The 15,603-nt window shown below is 44.6% G+C and overlaps 1 protein-coding gene across 7 annotated transcripts in view; it reads right to left on the minus strand.

The window, feature by feature from the left end:
* Positions 1–15,603, minus strand: part of CDKL1 (cyclin dependent kinase like 1) — a 56,760-nt gene that overhangs the window by 15,872 nt on the left and 25,285 nt on the right. For 6 of the 7 annotated variants that reach the window (XM_040620885.1, XM_040620889.1, XM_040620887.1 and 3 more), the window contains one exon: positions 8,741–8,862. In XM_040620885.1, the coding sequence (XP_040476819.1) occupies positions 8,741–8,862 (122 nt within the window). Of the gene's footprint in view, positions 1–8,740; positions 8,863–14,733; positions 14,862–15,603 lie in introns of those variants that run through there. The other variant, XM_008693255.2, reaches the window with a different exon arrangement.

Below are 15,603 nucleotides of genomic sequence, written 5' to 3' on the forward strand. Positions count from 1 at the left end.
GAAAATGCTTCCCTCTGCCTCCACTTTTTGTCCAGAAAAAAATGGAACATATTTTGATTATTTAATGACTTAAATATTAAGGTTATCAATGCCAGGCCACTTTAGTCTCTAAAAACATTTCCCAAAAGAAATTATGCAAAAGGAGCATTTAAAAGTAAACTATAATAGCATATTAGTAATGCTCCTCTAAGGCTGAGCATATTAGGACACAATCCTCAAACATCGAAACCCCCCCGTGTCATCCTGAGTTAGCTACTCACTTTTTTCTTACTCCATTCCTTCTCTGAAATGCCGGGGCCTCAGACTCTATCTCTAAGATCCTTTTTGGCTGCTGATGATAGGAGCCAAGTTTTTCATTGCCGAAGAAGGAGTACAAATATGGGAAGGGAGAAAAACAGAATCTGTTCTGTAGTGTTGGGCTGGAATTGGACATACACATACGTACGGAGGGTGCTGGCCTGGAAGGGATGCGTTCTTATGTAGGGTGCTCCGGAAGCTTCTCTGCTCGAGTCAACATCTGAAGTATGGCTATGGCAGTGAGAAGTGGCCAGGTTTGGGCTCTATTTTAAAAGGAGAGTCTCCAGGATTTTCCAAGAGATTCAATATGAGAGACAGAGAGGAAGCAAACAACGACACCAAGGTTTTTAGCTTGAGTAGCAGGTCTGTGGTGGGGCCCTTTACTGAGGAGAATGCTGAGGAAAGAGCCGGTTTTGAGGAGGGAAGGGTGGATATGTTGAGTTGCTTACTGGACACCCAAAGGATATTCTGGGTAGGCAGTTCTGAATTGACAAGGAAGGTCAGGCTGGAAGTGTAAATTTGGGAAGCATGAGCATATGAATGGCATTTGGAGCCTGGGGACTGGATGAAGCCACTTAAGGAGTGAATACAGAAAAAGAAGAGGTCAGCGTCCTGAGGCCCTACAATAGGTAGGGGTCAGAAAGCACAGAGGGATTCAGCAAGAGACTGGGGTTGAGCATAGAGGAAAGCAGGGTGACACTCAGGAAAACAGCATCACCGGAGCCAACCAAACAAAGTGTTTCAAAGAAATTCTGGATTAAGACGGTAGGTTGAACAAACACATCTAATTTCACTCCCTCTCCAAACCTGACCAGAACTAAGCCTAGAGATTTTTTTTTCAAGACAAAAACCTACATGGACAGAGAGAACAGGAGAAGAGATAATAGTAACATATTTTGGAATCTGGAAAACAGGTAGCGGAATGAAAACTGACAACAGATCCTGGAAAGCTAAAACCTAAGCCCGAAGAGGGGAAAGTGGAAGACCAACCCAAGTTATCCCAAAGAATCCTGCAAAGGTGCAGAAACTGGGAGCTAAGATCTCTACGGCAGTGGGAGGGAAGGAGGACTGTGGAAAATCTGGTTTGGAAACCATCAAATCTCTAGATCCCTTCCCCTATTCTATTCTAATAGGGAGCACTCTTCCCCCTACCTAGTAGAAAGCTGGAGTTTTGTTTTCTGGAGAGTGTAAAATAGAGGACATTTGGTACAGCTGAGATCGTGAAGACTGTTCCAAAACCAGAGGATTAAATGATTCTGTGCATACTAACTGCTGAATGCTGAGGCTCCCCAGCCTTCCTCCCTTACTGGCTGCCGACAAGACTTCACTTTCCAAGTAAAATACTGTAAGACTTTTTGGGGGGACGCTCAGGAGGAAAGATCTGAAAATTCTGACATTGGGGTTCCCCAGCAAATGGACCAGCCAGATAACCCCACAGAGAAGCCCAGAGCTTCCAACAGCACCCTACTCTTAACCATGGGCACACAATCAGAGACTATATGATGCCCAAGAACAGCATGAAATGGGAAAGGTAGCGCCCAAAGCAAACAGAAAAAAGCAACTTAAAAGGAAGAGAAACCTTAGAGAGTGAAGAGAACATTAAAAAAAGAAAAACATTAATATCTTCAGGGAGAAAAGGAAAGCTGTTGCAGCCATGAAATAAGAACAAGATACTATTAAAAAAGCAAGAGGACCACTCAGAGTCCAGAACCCAATCGAAGAACCCAGAACAAGAAAATAGAGAAACCAAAGAATAGGAAATCAGTAAGAAACCCTACTTCCTCAGATAGAAGGAGCTCACCAAGTGCCAACACTAGGGATGAAAAGTAAGGCCCATGATTTTCATAATTCAGAATTCTGTGAACAAAGAGAGGGTTTCCCAAGCTTCTGGAAATAAAGAAACAGGACTTCACAAAGGAGCAGAAAATAGAATGGCAACAGACTTCCTAACCCTGGAAGATAGAAGGCATTTTAAAAATGCCTTCAAAATTTTGAAGAGCTATTGTTTTCTACCAAAAACAAACATACAAACCTCTATCCAAACAAAATATCTGGCAAATGTGAAGAGAGAAGAACGACTTTTTAAAAATGCAAGGGCCAGGTCTCAAATCTCTCTCTGTCTCTTTTTTTAAACCTCTCATACACTGTTTCTGAGGAAGCCCCTGGAGGACACACCCCACCAAAAAGAAGTAAGCTATAAAAGAAGATCACTCGAAACAAGAACACTGGACGCCTGCCACACAAGAGGGACGCGGTGGGAATCTCCAGGAGGACGGGGAAGGGAGATGTCATTCCAGGTGCTGAACACAACCCACCCAGACCGAAACAGCGTGACGCAAGAGCAGGCATATTGAGGGCTGTCATCACCATGCCCTCTGCTGTAGACCATCTCAAATACACACGAAAATATTTAACCAACAAAAGCTTTGGAAGAGTCTGCATCCGTGTTCAAATTCTGAGTACCAGTTTATGCTTTCCCAGTAGGCAATTCCACAAACAAAGTCAAGTTATGATCAGAATGCTGTTTGGTGAGTACAGAATCTCAGGAAAGCAGGCAGTCTGACTGGTTGTTGTCATTAGCCTGAGCTAGCTTACTTCCATCCATCCCCAAATTAGGAGGGTCTTGACGTTAGATGAAACATATACAATCAGTCCAATCCGACAAGCCCGGCAGCCATTTTATTCTCTGAGGTTACTTTGCCTGACGTCAGGTTATCTCTGCACTGGTGGATTCACAAAAGAACTCCCAGAAAGCAATCTTCTGTCTCTCCTTTCCAAGATTTTGGGGGAAGGTTACACTGTGTCCCTAATATCCTAATAATAAAATTGAAATGAGAGAAACATAAACAACTACTGTATGATAATGAAGAGACCAAGTGACTTCTAAAAACATCTTCAGGTACATGAGCGATGGGAGAGATGATGAAGAGAGATTATGGATCTCCTGCTGGCATTCTCAACACTTCGGCCATCCTTCCTGCTCCTGCTCTTCTAATATTTGAGACAGTCCAAGAAGCCAAACCAACATTCATCAAAGCTTCACCTCTCCACAAGGCTACAACAAAGACAGGGAAGGAAGGACTGGCCAACCTCCTAGAGAAATATGTTCTTAGGAATTTATCCTATAGAAATATTTATGCAAGTGCTTGTTCACTGTAGCTTTGTTAGTAATAGAGAAAAACTAGAAACAATCTAAATATTTATCAGTGGGGAACTGAATAAAGAAACTGTGGTATATTTGTACAGTGGAACGCCATGCAGCCATTTTAAGAATAGTAAAGTAGGTATGTTTGAATCGGGAGACAGCTCCTGAATACACTTTTAAAAAATGCCTAACTGTATGATGTAGAATGCAATCTATTAAATACAGATATGCAAAGAAAAATAATTAGAAAACAATTTCTCAACCTGTTAATTTTATTTATTTCCCTGGTTTTGTGTTGCTTGAAATATTATTGGAACAAACAATGTATCACTTTCAATCTAAAAAAGAAATTTTTAGTGTTTTTTTAAAAAATATTTTATTTATTTATTTGTCAGAGAGAGAGAGAGAGCACAAGCAGGGGGACCAGCAGGCAGAAGGAGAAGCAGACTCTCTGCTGAACAAGAAGCCCAATGGTGGGACTCGATCCCAGGACCCTGGGATCATGACCTGAGCTGAAGGCAGATACTTAACCGACTGAGCCACCCAGGAGTCCTAGATTTTCAGAGTTTTATAAAAGTTGTGGATCATCGAACTTTACATCAAAAACCAGGGATGTACTGTATGGTGACTAACATAATATATTAAAAAAAAAAGAAAGAAAGAAAAAAAGGAAAGAAAAAAAAAACTTGTGGAATTCCACTGCCAAAAACTGAAAACCTGCAATAATAACCTTTTCCCACCAGATGTTTTTTGCACCAACTATATGAGAATCAGAGGCAGACCCAATGGTAATGGAAAAGGATCAGTGAAGTATGGTGTCTGGGTGCACTTACAGAAAGGTAGAAAAAAGAGAAGGGAGTAAGGAAACTCTGACAGAAGAGAGACCAGCAGTTGAAAGAATAATAAGTACAAAGCATATTAAGTTCTGCAGAAGATAAGGAATGGTGATACATTTGTTTTGGGGACAAATATAAACAACATGAGCACAGGACTGGGAATGGTAACGGATATGCATTCACGTCACTGTGGCGGGATACGTATCTTGTGGCACCAACTTGCTTCCTGGTAGCAACATGAATTGGAATCTTCTCCAAAAGCTTCCCAAAGGAGCCCAAGAAGTTACAAACATGATAATAAGGAGATGAATTAGAGTCCATTTCAGATTCAAAGTAGAGACAGGTCTTTGAGTCTAATTTGGCAAGAATTATTTTTATTATTTTAATGATTAAAACATTACCATAGTGATAAATGGAACATGGAGGAAATATAAAAACATAAATAAAATTAAAAATATCTATAATAATCATCAAAGCATCACTATTAAAATATTAATAATGTATTTTTTCTTTTTTCTATCTATATATAAATTCTATGAAAATGAATATTTTTATTGTAACATTTTTCTTCATTTTGTAACCATTCATGAATATTTTTCTATTTCAATGTACATTTTATCTATAAGCATGATTATTAGTGGCCCCACTGTATTCCATTGTAAAAATACACCATAATTTACTTAACCAATCCTCTATTACTGGACATTTTAGTTGTTTCCAATGTATTCACTATAAAGAAATCCTTTCATAGGGTCCTGCTGGCTCAGTCAGAAGAGCATGCAACTCTTGATCTCAGGGTCATGAGTTCAAGCCCCGTGTTGGGTGTAGAGCTTACTTAAATTTTTAAAAAAAAATTAAAAAACATAAAAAAATCTTTTAACAATTAACAGTTTTATAACTAAAACTTTATGCATGTACTCAATTATTTTCTTATAGTAAATTGTTAGAAGTAGAATTGCTTGGCCTGAGATTATGTCTCTAAAGCCTTTAATACACAATACCAAACAGCCCTCTGGACAGGTTGCTCCAGCAATGTACTGATAATTTCCTTTGAGAATATTAGGTTTTAGAATTTTTAATCAAAGTAGCTATCTTAAAACGAAAAATCATCAAAACCCTGTTATTATTACCCTTCTTCAAAACCATTTTGCAAGTATCAGTTTATTGGTTTGCTAACTTGGTCATTCCACAACAAGTATTAGGGATGTACCAAGTGCCAAGAATGAAGCTAGAAGATACTGGGGATACAGAGGGGAGGAAGGCACAGCTCTTGCCCTTGAAAGTTTTATAGTTTCCTGTGCAAATGGGGTGTGTAATAGAAACAATCCCAGAAGATGTGAGGGACTCTAGAGAAAGGAACTCCTGACTCTCCTTGGTGTCAGCTAGAATAGTTCCCACAACAGGGGGCCATATTTGAGCGGTAGCTGAAGGACGAGCAGGAGTTTGCTAGGCAGAGTAGAGAAGGAAGGGCAATGCAAACGGAGAAAACGGCATGTCCTTAGTGAAGTCCAGAATGCAAAGGACTCTGTGGGGCAGTGTCATGTTTTATGCGGCAACCTGGAGAGAAATCTGTAGTGAGACTGAAATCTTGTGTCCCTGCTAGGACCACATCCATAAGCTCTGGGGAGCGATTGTGGGATTTTATGTAGAGACCGGCAGGATCCACTTTGTATTTTAGAGATCTGTTCTTAGAAATAGAATAAAGTGAACACAGGACATTCTCAGGGCAAGCGTACCGTGCTAAGGAGGACCCCACCTGACCCCAGGCCAGGAAAACAGCGGCATTAGCACGCTCTCCTCTGTTGATATTGTTTCGCCAATCACACATGAGACTGCGGGAGAACAGCAGTCTTCTGACCTCTAGGGAATCAGATAACAAGTGACAGCATCACAGACCTGCAAGTCCCCTTCAACTCTACCTGGTCCTTAACTCTCATTGTCACAGGTGAGGACGCCTGGAAGCAATTTGCCAAAGGTCACACACAGGATGCCAACCCACTTTTACTGGGAATGTGCTTACAAAGTGTTATAGTATAAGATTTCTCAGTTGAAAAAGAAAATGTTCCTATGAATTTCAAAATCATTGGTTGATGGAGTTTAACGACATTTATTCCTTAACAACAACAAGCAAAAATTTGAAATAGCATTTAAAATAGATTGGAGTATTGTCAAATACTCAGTATAATGGAAAGTAACTTCTATTTTTTTTTTTTTAGATTTTATTTATTTATTTGAGAGAGAGTATGAGCGGGGAGAGGGGCAGAGGGAGAAGCAGACTCCCTGCTGAACAGGGAACCCTACGTGCGGCTCCATCCCAGGACCCCAGGATCATGACCTGAGCTGAAGGCAGACGCTTAACCGACTGAGCCACCCAGGCGCTCCAATAACTTCCATTTTTAAAACAAACTAACAAAATATCTTTAAACTTCAAAATAAATGAACATAATCTGGCTTAGAATAAACCTTACTTTTCAAGTTTGCTCATTTATTAGCATTCCTTAGGTCAGTCTTATATTTGACAAACCATGGCACGTCATCATTTGGAAATGCTGCTTATACTTTAACCACGTGCATATCTACTTGTCTTCCCCTTCCCTAAACCACCTCCATATTAAACCATTTTCTATTTCCTGGAACATATATAATATATTCTAGCCAGTGGAGTTTAAAAAAAAATCTGCTTTCAAAACTCTAATCACGCCTCACCCTGTGCTTTTTCCCTTCTGCGCAAACTCTATGCCAAAAACGACCTGACTCCCACCTGCTTCAGCCCCCCACTGATCCGTGTCTCCCAGTGACTCAGTCTAACATGACTGATCAAACTCCTGCAACATCTCCCTGGTACCACATAGCCAGAAATAACTCAGACTCATAGGTTTCATTGAAGCGTCAGTTGCAAGCTGTCAAAAGAGCAAATACCAACATACTAAATGTTTTCTCCCCTGAACATAATTTCTCCGTATCGATGACTTTCTGAAGGGAGGTGTCTGTTCTCTTGGCTCTGTCTGGCTGTGTAAATTAACATCAAAAGCCCGCGCCATGGTCACTTACAAACCACAAGCCACTTTAATCCCATTTGCCCGGATATCACTGCTGATCGTGAAAGTACCACAACATGGCAAAGAGCAAGCTCTCGGCCAGGGATCGAAAGTATTGTTGAAAGAGCCACAGCCTTCAGTCACCAGAGTGTGAATGTGAGCAGGAATGGGATGACATTCCACCACTCTGATATCCAACGCCACTCTTCATATTGTCCCTGGCCAAAGTGGGGCTCCCAGGAGCCCAGCAAAAGGAAAGGATGACATATCCTCTGCTGCTCACTTGTTTTAAGTCTCCTCACCATTCAACTCAAAGTCTACCTCCTCCAGGAAGTCATCTCTGATGACCCACTTTGAATTATATTCCAGGGCCTGCTAATCATTCTAGCCTCTCCATCTGGCCACAGCGATTGGCCCCAGGGATAGCTGCATCACAGGACCTGAGGCAGAATTTTCCACTGGACTTTATATACGCAGATGCTACCTTCTTCTAGGACTTTCGTCTCGAGTGGCTACATAGGTTGATAAAAGCCTGCAGCCAGGCTTCCTAGTTCAAATTTTTCCCTTCCATCACATGCCACATACACATACCCTCCCCAATTCCCCTTATAAGACTCGTCTGCAAGGCAGAATGAAGCCAGCATAAAGAAGAGTTGAGAGAGAAAAAAATCCACCACCGATGGTGTTCTGCCTTTAAAACATCCAGCGGAGGAGGAGTGGGTGGGCGCCAAAATCCAGCGTGCGCTCTGCTCACTCCGGCAAAGGGCCACCTTCGACCAGAAGAAAGGACGCACGCACCCTTTTTTTGCAGACAAGGGCTCTGTGTGCTCACCAAGCCTTCCTGTAACGCACACAAAGCAGCTGCCTGTGCTGCAAAGGGATGTGTGATAAGATCATCAGAACCTCCAGAATCTCCCCATCCTTCCCAGTCACAGCCACCGCCTCAGTCCTTTTTCACCTACGCTTGCCTCAGTGGGTTCTTGTCCCTTGTCACCAAAGAATTCCTGGCCGATACAGCAGACCAGACGCCCAGATCACTCTGGGTGAAATGCCACGTTTGTTCTAGCCTTAAACCTCCACTTGGCCATTGTCTTTGGACACTTGCTTTCATTCTCCAAGTCCTTTCACTTCCCTAGTCAGGCGCAACTAACCAATAGCCTTTCTTTCCTTTCTCAGAGACACAGATAATGTAAGAAAGAAATCAAGGTCAACCTAATAATGCTGCTGCTTTCTTCATGAACGTGATGAGTTATGATCTCTTTCCCAACCTTTTCAGTAACTCTTCTGCTGTCGAGCCCAGCAGCAGAAAATGTCTTGCAAACACCACCTGCTCTTGCCTGGTCGGCAGAAGGGCCACTGCTCGTCTTCCCTCGAAAATTCTGGTGTGTGCTGCTGTGTTTCGTGTGTAGGGAATGATCACTCACCCTCTTTGGTGTCTGTCCAACTCATGGAGAACCGTGTGGTCACAGTACTCAAACACCAGGTGAAGTTTCCGCTTCCTTCTGAAGACTTCGATAAGGTTCACAAGGTTGGGATGTTTGAGTTGCTGAAAACACAAAAACCAAGGTTTGCTAAGCTGGGGCTGTGAAGGATAGTTTTCTCTAATTCTGATCCAAGAAAAAGAGAGTGGTTTGTCCTTGAGGAAGTTTCTTGTCTTGGGTTGAAGGAAACCACAAACAGTAGGATCTTACTTCTCTCAAGGAGCTCTTTGTTAGCAGCTTGTAAATGATTACAGCCTCACCCAGGTGGCTGGTGAAGGCAAAGAGAGAGATGAGAAGTCTGGAAAAGAAAGGAGAACGAGAAATCCGGGGTGATTTTTAGTTAATGCAAACTCATCTTTTAAGGCTCAGATCAAATGTCCCTGCCTAAAGAGGGGTCCCCGGATCTCCTCCCCAGGCTGGTGCAGTGTCTCTGTACGTCTCATAGCCCCCCTGAAATATGTCTCCTTGGCAATCGTCTGGAATTACCGAGTAATCATTCATTTGACTCTTCAATGTCCTCTGCTGTCAACAGATACAAACCACTGGAAATAAGATCATGACCTCAGGATTCTCTTGTTCCCTCAAAATGACGCGGCTGTACCCCCAGCACAGAGCCATGTGCATAACAGGCAGACAATCATTTGTGAATCAACGAGTAAATCATGTTTCCTAGGTGGATAAAACATTTTGAAACAGAAGACTGAGGAAGACTCTGTAATCTGATGTGCCTGAAGGTGTGTATCTAGAGGAAAAAGGTGGGAATCAATGTTGTGTTGCCAAGGATAAATCCTGTACTTAGCTTCCTGGACCCTTCTGTCCGTCATCCTGTCAGAAACACGACAATTAGGCAAACAGATTATTGTGAAGAGAGTCAAAATGATTAACCTTCTTCAGGGCGTGAAGGCCTTCAGACAGCCGTCTAAGAAACAAAAGAGGAAGCCAGAGGACATTACTGCTGCCTCAATTCTAGCAGTCAGAGCAAAGCACGAGACACGCCCCCCCCCCCATTCTGCCCTGAAGAAGCCCAGGATGAAGGAGCGCGAGGGAAGGGAGGCCCATGTGTCCTCATGGAGCTCAGCTGCCAGCCGACCCCCACCCACATTCAGCTGCAAGAGTGAATCCAGGCAAGGCCAGCTGGAGGAACACTCCAGCAAGCCACGGAACTGTGAGAAATAAAATCTCACTCTTGTTCGGAGCTACTGAGCGTGGGAGAGGTTATGCAGCCACAGAGCGATAGATAACCTGTACTAGGTCCCACGGGGACTTCTGGAAACTACAGATGCCTACGCCCCACCCCCAGAGACCCTGAATTGGTCTTAGGTAGGGGCCAGGCATCTGGATTTTTCCTCAAAATTCTCCAGGTGATTCAATATGTAGCCAGAGGTACTGATCACAGACAAGCAGATACTTCATAAGAGGTAAAGGGTGTTAGGAGAAAACGTGAGGATCTCGAACTGCCTGCTGTGTCACATTCGTGTGGCAGCGAGAAGAGAGGCAGCTGGCAAGGGAAACACGGAAGACAGATATTTTCTTGTTTTCTTTGTAATATCCCTCTGTGTCTTCAAGTTGTGAAATTCCTCCTCTAGACACCACACTTGATGAAGCAAATATAAAACAGCCCTGATACTCTGTGGGCCATTAGTCACATGTGGACCTTGGAACAGAGGGCACTGGAAGCCACAAAACCTCACACTTACGTAACATACCTGGAAAGTTGTAGCCTGAACTAACGTTTTCCAGAACAGTAGGACATATCTGACCCCTGTCTTAAACCAAAGAATCGCATCAGCTGAGGTGTCTCAAAGTGCGAACAACCAGTTTGAAGGGGCTCAGTGGCAGCATGAGGACAGAATTAGCAGAAAGCAGAGGTTTTCTTTTGGGCTCTGAAACAGCACTATCCATAGGTCCAGACTCCAGATCTTAGATTCTTTTCTTCTGTTTGTTTTTTTAAAGATTTTATTTATTTATTTATTTGAGAGAGAGAGAGAGAGAGCATGAGCAGGGGGAGGGGCGGAGGGAGAGGGAGAGAGAAGCAAGCTCCCCGCCGAGCAGGGAGCCCGATGAGGCGCTCGATCCCAGGACCCTGAGATCATGACTTGAGCCGAAGGCAGACGCTTCACCGACTGAGCCACCCGGCATCCCCAAGTCTTAGTTCAATTTTCTTAGCTTCTTCTCCCTGCTCCCTATGTGGCCCTCACTTATGTCTCTGGCCACCCTTTAAGCACAAGTACAAATCTATCAGTGGACCACACGGACCTTCTCCGGATGCCAAGCCTGCTGCCTCCACCCTGTCCCGTCCACATCCGCAGGGATCACTGCAGGGCACTGCGGCCTCAGGGGAAAACTCGAAGGCCCACTCAGTTTGGCTTCTGCTTCTGTCTCCAGCCTCATCGCTCATCACCTCCCACCGAATGCACCGAATTTCTCTCACTCCTTTGAAGGCTGCAGCTCCCCCTCATCTCAGGACCTGTTCACCTGTCTCTCTGAAACACTCCTGTCATCCAGATGTCACCTTCTCTGTCTGGCCTCCTCCCCCAACCCTGACACACCCAGCACGATCTACAACCGCGGTAGTACTGGAACGCAAGCATGGGTACCCATGAAAGGTGAAGGGCACTGTCACAGCAGTATCCACTGAGCCAAGTGGGACTGTAAACACACTAACCCCGTCTTTCTATTCCTGCGCACCTTTGGAAAACCTGAACCCTAGGAACTGTAAGATATTCTATTCAAATAACATGTAGTTTCTTTCCAATCTGTGGCTGTTGTAAGTCAAGTGTTGATGAACCACTTACTCGCTGGTTGACCTTAACTTTGAAGAACGTCGGGCCTCCATTTCCATCTGTGGAAGTAGGAGGACGAAGGGCTGCTTTGACCACGCCACATAGAGCGTACTCCACAGTGTCGGGCACACGGTGACCTCTCCGTGAAGAATAACTGCTAATATCATTATTGGGAGTTAGAGCTATTTTATTCAGGGTGATTTTCTTTTTTCAGTGTATTCAACAAGTATTTATTTACTTTAATGCATAAGATAAAGTCCTGAGGATATAGAGACAAATAAAGCCAGTCCTGCCCCTTCCCTCATGGAGCTCAGAACCTAAGAGGGAGAGTAGGTACTGAGCAAGTAACTACAGACGTGATAAAGGTCACAAAAGGTGTAGGGCGCCCAGTTTGAGGACGGTGGGTGGTCCAGGGAAGATCTCCTTGAGAAAGTTAGGTAGGCGCCATCTAGAAGCACAGAAATACAACTTTATGGCTCTAGAGGTGGCCAAATCACTTTGCAAAAGGATAATACATAATTACAGCTATGTCAAGAGCAGGCGAGTACTTTTAATTTCCCATGGCCAGCTCTGAGGTTCATACAGACATTTAAGGTTGGTGATATACAGCGTCAAGTTTCTTCCAGCATGAGAGAACTTAAAATCATTGAAATGGCCGATAACTTATTTCTCCACTTATCTTCAGAACAAATTTAATTTAGAAAAATTGATCACTAAGACTAAATTCTTTTTTTTTTTTTAAGATTTTATTTATTTATTTGACAGAGATAGGAACAGCCAGCGAGAGAGGGAACACAAGCAGAGGGAGTGGGAGAGGAAGAAGCAGACTCATAGCGGAAGAACCTGATGTGGGGCTCGATCCCACAACGCCGGGATCACGCCCTGAGCCGCAGGCAGACGCTTAACCGCTGTGCCACCCAGGCGCCCCACTAAGACTAAATTCTAATTAGGGCTTATAAGTATTAAATTATAAATACTTTAAAATAAATTATTAACTGTCTCTAGGTTGCAAGGATTCTGGGTGACCAGAACTCCTTCCAGAGCAGCGGATATCTGGAAGTCATTCCCTGTCCCAGCTAATGTTCATTTATGCCACAAAGATCTACAGAGCACCTGCTCTGCTTCAGGCATTGTTCTAGGCACTAGAGACGCACTGGTGAATGGGACAGAAGACTCAGGCATTAAACAAAGAAGTGGCATAAAGAGCTCTGCATATAGATTAGGCTACCTCAGAGAAACTGAGGTAGTGGCCTTGAGCTGAGTCCTAGAGGATAAGAAAGGTCTGACCACACCAAGGTCAGGAGTGGTGGTAGAGGCAGCTTTCCAGGCAGAGAAATGGCCCTGGCCGGAAGGGGGTTTAGGCCACTTAAGGAACTGAAAGACAGTGAGGCTTGAGGGTCAAGTGCATGGAACTGTGGCCAGTTTGAGAGTCAGAAGCTGAGTCCTGTGGGACCTTGAGGGCCATGCTAAGAAATTTATACTTTATCCCCAGTGTAATGGGAAGCTACTGGAAGGACTTTTAGCAAGATGTGGTGTGATAATACCATTGGGTTTTTAATTTTTTTTATTTTAAAGATTTTATTTATCTATTTGACAGAGAGAGAGCACAAGTAGGCAGAGCGGCAGGCAGAGGGAGAAGCAGGCTCCCCGCTGAGCAAGGAGCCCAAATTGGGACTGGATCCCAGAACCCTGGGATCATGACCTGAGCCAAGGGCAGACGCTTAACTGACTGAGCCACTTGGGCACCCCCCATTTGGGTTTTTTAAAGCTCTGGATACAGAATGGCTTGGAGGAGGCAATAGGTGAGAGGAGACCAGGGCAGAGCCCGCTGACAGCTGAGAGATGATGGCGGCTTGAAGCAGACAGAGGCTGGGAGATGGTGAGAAAGGCACTGTTGGGAGATGTATTTTGTTATTAGAATATTCAGGATGTGCTGATGGACTGGAGGTGACGGATGAGGGAGAGGGAGGTGTTAAGAATGACCGAAGGTTTGTATAACAGGGACAGATGGTGGTGCCATCACTGAGGGGAGGAGCAGGTTTGTGGGGGACGAAACTACTGTTTTGGGCAGGTTGGGCTGGCGGGGACTCTGCGATACCAAAGCAGAGTTGTCAGGTTGGCTGGAGTTGGAGCTGAAGATAGAGGCTGCAGAGTTGGCCTGAGTGTAAGTGAAGCCATGCGTAGGGGCGATTTCCCAGCACAACACGCGAGAAAGGAAGAGGCCCATGGAACCTCAGCACCAGATGTGTGGTGAGTGAGGAGGAAGCAGAGGAGAAAGAAGAAAGTCCCTCTAGATAAGAGAGCAGAGTATGAGGGATGGGCATATCATGGAAAAGGAAGTGGCCCTGGTGACAGAAGCTCCTGGAAGGTCAAGAGGGCAGAGGCCTAAGGGGCACCCTGTGGGCTTCTCCAGGCGTCCGTGTGACCACTTTGCACGCAGTGTCAGGGCAGGACTGAGACCAGGAGCCCAGTCCTATGGATCTAGCATCTCAACCTTCCCCATTGCTCTCTGTTGACATCCCTGTACCTCGGGGGCAGGCCCAGAGGGACATCTCTCGTCCTGAAACCAGTTTGCAATTGGTGGCCTGGAGGGTTCGACCTCGGCTCCAATATCGTGAAAGTTTGTATTCACAAGGGTTTGGATATTTCTACTTCAATACTGAATGGGCTTCTTTAGGGACACGCAGAGGAATTAGATGAGGAGTCGGCAACATGGCGCACGGACAGTCCACGACATGTTTACCACGCATACAAGTGATCTCAATGAAACAGGTTAAATGGCCACATCTACTATAACAATGTAGTTCAGGGCTATTTTAATTACAATTCCTTCCTGCTTATGAGTGGATGAAGCCAAAGCCTCAGGCCTGGTCTGATTTGTCAGCATTATGATTTGAACTGGCCCAGTCTTGAGGCTCTCGGTGGCTCCTAGCCGTCGGGCAGCCCCCAGCCTTCAGTTATTCCGGACGTAGAAGGCGGGCCGCTCAGACTCGGATCGAGTTTTACTTGGTTTCCCCCACAGAGCTGAGAACACTATGTATCCTTCCTGGTCAGCTTCCTCCATCTCGTCACAGGCCCTATGTCTTCACCCACCACCCATCTGTTGTGATAAGTACAGGCTTCTACATCCTCCAAGGTCAAAGGTTTACTTACCCACAGCACTTGGAAGAATTTCAGACCAGTTGCCAACATTTCAGATCAGGAAATGTTACCTGAAAACCCTCGTTACCAGGATCCTGTTGAAAACACCACAGATCTAGCAATATTGGGCCTGCAGGCTCTGTGGCATCAGCAAGCAATGGCCAAGACACAGCTGTTCACCGCAGATAAGGCCCGTGCGCTTCAGTTCACCTCAGTCTCCACCACTCCCTACCGCTCCCCGCCAATAAGGCCAAGTGAAAGCTGTCTTTTCTCATCACTCTTGCATGATTAATTTTCTTATATGAGAGTTAAAAGTGAGATATTTAGGGGCGCCTGGGTGGCACAGCGGTTAAGCGTCTGCCTTCGGCTCAGGGCGTGATCCCAGCGTGATGGGATCGAGCCCCACATCAGGCTCTTCTGGAAGCCTGCTTCTTTCTCTCCCACTCCCCCTGCTTGTGTTCCCTCTCTCGCTGGCTGTCTCATATCTCTGTCGAATAAATAAATAAAATCTTTTAAAAAAAAAAAAGTGAGATATTTAATGTACTCATGTTTCTATCAAAAGTAGAAAAACGTACAAGCAATAGATATGACTGCAGGGGTGCCTGCGTGGCTCAGTCAGTTAAGCATCTGCCTTTGGCTCCGGTCATGATCTCAAGGTCCTGGGATTGAGCCCCATGTTGTATCAGGCTCGCTGCTCAGCAGGGAGTCTGCTTCTCCCTCTCCCTTGCCCCTTCTCCCACCAGTGCTCTCTTTCAAAAAATTAAATGGATAAAATCTTTTAAAAAAATGACTGTTTACTTCAAGGCAAAGAAGAAAAAGTATATTTATTTGCAGAAGTGAAGCATTTCTCCCACACCTGTCTGGCCCTTGCAGGTAGTGGGT

The sequence above is a fragment of the Ursus maritimus genome, unplaced genomic scaffold (genome assembly GCF_017311325.1).
Source record: "Ursus maritimus isolate PB19 unplaced genomic scaffold, ASM1731132v1 scaffold_36, whole genome shotgun sequence".
Taxonomy (NCBI): Eukaryota; Metazoa; Chordata; class Mammalia; order Carnivora; family Ursidae; genus Ursus; species Ursus maritimus.